Genomic DNA, 7,015 nt, shown 5'->3' with positions numbered 1-7,015 from the left:
AAAAATCAAACCAAGTATGTACTGCTCTTACAGTGGATCTAAGTTCAATTCCCAGCGCCCACACTGGGCATCTCAGAGCCACGTGTAACTTCAGTCCCAAGGGATCTGGCTCCTCCTCCTACTACTACTTCCTTTTCTTTCTTCTTTTCTTTTCTTTTCTTTTCTTTTCTTTTCTTTTCTTTTCTTTTCTTTTCTTTTCTCTCTTTCTTTCTTTCTTTCTTTCTCTTCTTCTTCTTCTTCTTCTTCTTCTTTCTTCTTCTTCTTCTTCTTCTTCTTCTTCTTCTTTCTTCTTCTTCTTCTTTCTTCTTCTTCTTCTTCTTCTTCTGCTTCTTCTTCTTCTTCTTCTTCTTCCTTCTTCTTCTTCTTCTTCTTCTTCTTCTTCTTCTTCTTCTTCTTCTTCTTCTTCTTCTTCTTCCTTCTTCTTCTTCTTCTTCTTCTTCTTCTTCTTCTTCTTCTTCTTCTTCTTCTTCTTCTTCTTCTTCTTCTTCTTCTTCTTCTAAGATAGAGTCCCAGTATGTATCTCACTATATAGCCTTAGCTAGCCTAGAACTCACTATGTCATTTGACATGGAATTTATAAAGCTCTGCCTGCCTCTGCCTCCCAACTGCTGGGATAGAAAGTGTGTAGTACTACCATGCCCAGCTTTGACTCCCACTTCTGGCCTCTGAGGACTCTCCTGCGTATGTGCACATACCCACATATAGATACACATACACACATAATCAAAAATAAAATGTCGAGCCGGGCATGGTGGCGCATGCCTTTAATCCCAGCTCCTTAAAAGTACGTTTCATAGGCTAGCCAACAAGAAGCAAAGATCTGGACTGACATAAACATTCATAGTGGGATGTGTAGTGAGAATATTCGTTCCTTTAAAAAACAGAAATATAGGCCGGGCAGTGGTGGCACATGCCTTTAATCCCAGCACTTGGGAGGCAGAGGCAGGTGGATTTCTGAGTTTGAGGCCAGCCTGGTCTACAAAGTGAGTTCCAGGACAGACAGGGCTATATAGAGAAACCCTGTTTCAAAAAAACAAAACAAAACAAAACAAAACAAAAACAAAAATAAATGTCAGAGCCTAGAGAAATGGCTCAGCAGTTAGGAACACTTGTTACTCTTACAGAAGACCATGGCTAGATTCTCAGCACCTACAAGGTGACTCACAACCTGTACTGACAATTTTGGAGTTTTGGTTTCCTTGAAAAACACAGAAATATTATAAGGTAGTGTTTTCATTTTGATTCTAGGCATAGGGATATGGAGCTGCTTTGGACTGTGCACAGGAGATGGCTATCATTTGTCTTGTTCTCTAACAGGTGTGATTTTGCCAGGTGCGGATAATTTCTGTGATTGTGTGATGTTTGTAATTCTGGGGACTTTTCACAGAGTATAGAAATGTTAGGGCCTTGAGAGGTGCGGTGGGTTGTTGGCTGGTTGCTGGTGGTTGTGGTTTGTTATGGGAGTTCTCTGACAACCAGAGCTGGGGCTTACCTGACTCTGTTCCCTGCCTGTAGATCCTGTTCCCCTAACTGGGCTGCCTTGTCTAGCCATAGTGGAAGAGGATATGTGTGTGTGTGTGTGTGTGTGTGTGTGTGTGTGTGTGTGTGTGTGTGTAAATTACAAGAATGTGTGCTTAGTAAGGAGATAATTTACAACACTTAAAATTTTTTGGATGTATTTATTTTACTTTATGGGTATGAACATTTTGCCCAAATGTATGTATGTATGTATGTATGTATGTATGTATGTGCACTACAAGCATCCCTAGTGCCTATGAAGACCAGAAGAGGGCTGGAGTTTTCAGTGGACTATATGCTCCCATCATCTGAAAGGCTTGTTGTATACTTCCATGATTGATTGGATTTAGTACAGAGCAACTGCAACTGCTGTTAATTAGGTATCCACTCTGTGCCGGGTACTACCTTAAGCACTACTAACTGTACAACCCTGTCATGCTGTGAATCACTCCACAACATGAAGTCACCTGGTGTCAGATAAGGGGAAGTGCAGGGGCTAGTACTGGGAAATGAGTTAATAGTTCGTCCCTAAATGGCAGCTATTGATAGAGCTTCTGTCATCGCCAAGATCTGTGAAATGAAGCCATTGTTTGGGAGAACTGGGAGATGGGCTGAGAGAAAGGAGGGCCCCAGTGCTCAGATGGGAAGAGCTCTGTAAGACCTGAGCCGAGCACATAGGCGCTGCCTGCCTTTGCCTGGTAAAGAGGCCCAACAAGGTAGCAGGGGAAACTGTGGCAGAGGTGTAGCCCTGGAGACTGATATTCAGTGCTAGATTAAACTGGATGAGAGTCTACTCTCTGATGGCGAGGATCTAGATGTGAACTGAATCTGGGGAGGGTAAAAGGCTCTCTAGTCTGGGCCTAGGGTGGTTGGAGGAGGGGGATTAGGCCTGCTGCCTACCACTGTGATCTTGGGGGAACATCCTTCAAGCCCCGCGGCACGACATGAGTGAGCAGGAAAGGGAGACAGAAGAGGATGAAGGCGTTGCCTCAGACACAGCACCCATGCTACCCCGAAGAAGGCCTACTGATTACCACATCTCAGTCCTGGCTCCTATCCTGGCCACCCGAGGCCTCGGGACCCTGGTGCTGTCTGGCCGGGCTCTAGTTGGGTTCCTGCTTCATCTGCTGCTACCTGGAACAGTCTTCCTGCTGGTGTTGCTACCAGCAGCTGCCGTTGTCTACCTGGGATTCCTGTGTCACTCAAGGGTGAGCAGTAGCCATTGGTTAGTCCCCGGGAAGTGGGGAAGTGAGAGTTCTGTGGAGGTTCAAGTCCTTGGGGTTGAAGGTGAATCTACCCCCTTCTAGCCTTGCCCCTTTGTAACCAGAGATATATGCATCCTCCTGTTATGCCAACATCCCTGCCAGCTGCAGTCAAAGAAAGTCTCTTTGTTACTCGGTGAACAGCTGTCTTGCTTCCCCCCCCCCGCCCCCCCCCCCCAGGCCTCTTAGCTTTGTACCAGGAGGTACTAGGGCCTGGTCAGTGAGGTTGATGTGGAGATAGGAAAAGAAATTGTCAGATTCACCCGTCCTCAGTGCTTCTCCACTCCTCATACTCCTCCCCCCCACCTCCTCCCCCCCACCTCCTCCCCCCCACAGCCCTTCCCTGAACCCTCTTGACCTTGGTTAGGCTTCCGCTCATCTAAGGCTTGACCTATACATAGACGACCCCTATATCCCCTTTCTGAAGCTGATAGAGAGAAACGATGCTAGCTGGGTGACAGTCCAGATGGAGCCATATCAGCTGTCAACAGGTAAGGGGCATGGAAGGAAGCTCATATGGGGACAGGAAAACTGGGTTGGGAGAGCCAGGGAGGTTCTCTGGCCTTTCCTTAAGGAATCCCCGAACACACACTCTTGGTTCTGTTCTCGCATTTCTGTCCAGGCTCCACCTCCAGGCAGGCCTCCCAGCCTTACGCTTTTCTTTCTGGACTCTGCCCTGAGCTCGGGGCCCAGGACCTCCCTCACCCCTGCGCTGCTCTGGGGCCTCCCCGCCTGACTGCACGCCTCCACTGTCCACAGGTTCATCCGGCTCCGGGTCCACGGTGCCGAGCGCTGCTCTCGGACCGCGGCTCCGCGGCGCTCATTGTGTTCGGATTGCTCTCCCTGCCGCCGCTCGTGGTGCTCGCCGCCGCCGCGCGCTCCCTCCTGGTCCGGCGACTACGCCCTGCGCTGCCTGATCCCGCGAGGACCCCGGCTCCGCGCCGCCCGCCCAGGAGCAGCGGAGATCTGGCCGACGGCCACCCGGACGAGGACAAACAACTCTGTGCTTGGGTCTGACGCCTCAAGGTCTCTGCGCGTCAAGAGCCTCCCAGGTCCCTCGACCCCCGTAAAGTGGATGACTCGGGCGGCTGCTTTGGGGCTCTGAGAGCAGTGCTCGAAGTCGCCAGGAGATGGCAACAGGGTCCCTCAGAAGAGGGAGAAAGGGTGTCCCTTCAAGAAAAGCAGAAAAGCATATTATGTCTTCCACCCAATTCTGTGGTCAGCAGCCGACTTGGCAGCTATCTCTGAATCCCCCCCCCCAACCACGCATAATTCTAGAAGCTCCGGTGTAGCCAGTAGCAACCAGACGTCATGGCTCAACTTGCGGGATCAGCTGAGTCCTCCAAGGTCTTGACCTTGTACAGGACAAAAGATCAGTTGGGTCCATGGTCAAACTATTGCCCGGATCAGGTTTGAGATAGGATCTGGGATCAGTGATTCAGTGTAAGTGCAGGATCGGCGTGTCGTTGTTAATATGTAATTTATTTTTATTTATTTATTTTTGTGCGTGTGTGTATTGATGTTTTGCCTGCATGTGTATCTATGTGGGGGTGTCACAAGCCCTCGAACTGCAGTTACCGGCAGGTGCGAGCTGCAATGTGGGTTCTAGGACTGCAACCTGGGTCCTCTGGAAGAGCAGCCAGCTGTCTTCTAAAGGACCCTGAGCCATCTCTCCAGCTCCTAGCACTCAGCTTGCATTCGGGGTCAGGTATCAGCGCATATCTAGAACTGGAGCTCATTCTCTGACCAGGGGTCTTTCTTTTGAGACAAGTGGCAGAATACGAGCTCATTTTACAATGTGGGTAATGTTAAGATTTATCTTTGTATTTGGCATGCTACAGTTTGACTAACATGTTCCTACTTACGCATAAATTATCATTCTCCTTTCCCTCCCTGTCTCCTATCTTCTCCTCTTCCTGGGACTCGTACATACTAGAACTAGAATATCTTGTTTCTTTTTATTTTTATAGAATATCTTATTTCTTTTTATTTTTAGTAGTCCTGGGATGGACTTATAAATGTTAGGCAAGCACTCTACCACTGAGCTATAGCCTTAGCTGTGGATATATTTTTAAAATTTAAAGTATTTTTAAAATTATTATTTTTGAATTTTATTTGTAGACCAGGCTAGCCTTGAACTCAGGGAATCTGCCTGTCTCTGCCCCACTCCCCACCCCCAAGTACTAGGAATAAAGGTGTGTGCTACCATCCAGGGTTAAGCCTTGAACATTTTAATTTTAAAACAGAAATTCTACTACTTCTACTACTGAGTGAGCCCTCCAGATCTGTTTTGGTTGTAAGGTTCTGCTTCAATTCCTGCCTCCAGGTTCTTGCCTTGAGTTCTTGCCCTGACTACTTTTAGTGTAGTGAGATCTGGGAAATGTAAGATGACATAAACCTGTCATGATGGGTTGTCTTTTGTCTGTTTGCCGGCCTGCCTATCTATCTGTTTTGTTTTGTTTTTAAAGATGTATTTATTTATTTATATGGGTACACTGTAGCTGTCATCAGACACACCAGAAGAGGGCATCAGATCTCATTACAAATGGTTGTGAGCCACCATGTGGTTGCTGGGAATTGAACTCAGGACCTCTGGAAGAGCAGTCAGCACTCTTAACCACTGAGCCATCTCTCCAGCCCCTATCTGTTTATTTTTAAGTCAGGGTTTCTCTGTGTAGCCTTTGCTATGCTGGAACTTACTCTGTAGACCAGGCTGGTCTTGAACTCACAAAAATCTACCTGCCTCTGCCTCCCAAAGGCTGAGATTAAATGTGTGTGCCACTGCTCGGTTGGTTGGTCTTGAGTTTTTTTTTATTTGTTTGTTTGTTTTTAAATAATTTATTTTATTTAATATACATTGGTGGCTTTGCCTGCATTCATGTCTGTGTGAAGGTGTCAGATCCCCTGGATCTGGAATTACAGACAGTTGTAAGCTGCCACGTGAGTGATGGGAATTGAACCCTGGTCCTCTGGAAGAGCAGCTACTACCGAGCTATCTCTCCAGCCCTTTGATCCTGATGTTTTATCAAAGCAATAGAAACCTAAGGCAGGCACTAACTTTAATAGTCTTGTCCAGAGACAAAAACAACCAGTCATCTTAGGTTCCCTTATGGCACTAGCTCATGGCCCTCAATACAGAGTACTCGCCCCTTCCCCTCTCTGCACCCCAGCATGTCTCTCTGTCCTGTGTTCAGAGAACTCTTTATTTTCCTATCAGTTCCCTTCAATATGCTGGTTGCTTCTTATTGTTGTGTTATTACTTTTTTTTTCCAGGACGAGTTTTCTCTGTGTAGCCCTGGCTATTCTAAAACTCACTCTGTAGATTAGTCAGACCTTGAACTCAGAGATCTGCCTGCCGCTGCCTCCCGAATGCTTGAATTAAAGGAGTATACCACCACTTTCTAGCTTGTTGCTAGATGTGTGTGTGTGTACATGTATGGATGTGCATGTGCCACAATGTATGTGTGTTGTGACAGTCAGAGAGGACAACTTTTAGGAGTTGTGGGTCCCAGGGATGGAACTCAGGTTGTCAAGGTTGGTAGCAAGTGCCTTAACACCATGGGTCATCTCTCTGGTCCCTTGGTTTATGTTTTTGTAATGTTTAATTGTTGGGGGCGGGGGGTTGTTTGAGACATATTTTCTTGTAAGCCCAGCAATATGTTAAAAATATGCTCATTATAATTTACCTGGAATCTAATTGTATCAGACTTGTTTTGTTTTGTTTTTGTTTGTTTGTTTGTTTTTACTTTAACTTTTGCAACTCTAACCAGGATGCTCTAGAACTCATGAACCTCCTGCCTCAGCCGCCCACATATTGGAATTATGAACATGCCTCCATGCCCAGACCTAACTTTTTTTTTTTTTTTAAAGGATCCAGCACACTGTTTTGCCAGTGTGGCTCAGCCAGGGTCAGACCTCAGCCTAACTAGGATTGAGTGAATTTTGTAGTCTCAAGCGTAGCCCAGTGTGTGGCTGAGTCCGGTCTGTAGGGTGCCTTGTGTGTCTTGGGGCTTTCCAGCCTTCATCCGTGTCCAGCTTTGATTCTTTTCCTGGTCAGACAGAATGACGGAGCCAGCTGGTCGCCAAGCGGCCCAGGAGTGCTTCCTCCGGAATGAGGCTGCCTTCCTTCTGCTGGCCAACCCCAGAGGTGGAAGATGAACACTCTCCTGGGAAACTCTTGGCTGAGGATTGGATCTGCCTGGCCCCACAGTCATCAAAACAACAGCTGGGCCTGG

The 7,015-nt window shown here is 47.2% G+C and overlaps 1 protein-coding gene across 1 annotated transcript; it reads left to right on the top strand.

The window, feature by feature from the left end:
- The first annotated feature begins 2,190 nt into the window (after positions 1 to 2,190).
- Tmem88b (transmembrane protein 88B) lies at positions 2,191 to 6,474 on the top strand. The gene is made up of 2 exons (NM_001033394.3): positions 2,191 to 2,726; positions 3,540 to 6,474. The coding sequence occupies exons 1-2, from the start codon at positions 2,463 to 2,465 to the stop codon at positions 3,795 to 3,797; spliced, it is 522 nt and encodes a 173-aa protein (NP_001028566.2). The 5' UTR covers positions 2,191 to 2,462; the 3' UTR covers positions 3,798 to 6,474.
- The last annotated feature ends 541 nt before the right edge of the window (positions 6,475 to 7,015 follow it).

Source organism: Mus musculus, chromosome 4, assembly GCF_000001635.26.
Source record: "Mus musculus strain C57BL/6J chromosome 4, GRCm38.p6 C57BL/6J".
In the NCBI taxonomy this organism is placed as follows: domain Eukaryota; kingdom Metazoa; phylum Chordata; class Mammalia; order Rodentia; family Muridae; genus Mus; species Mus musculus.
The sequence above is the reverse complement of the archived record's forward strand: the minus strand, read 5'-3'. Positions and strand labels throughout refer to the sequence as shown.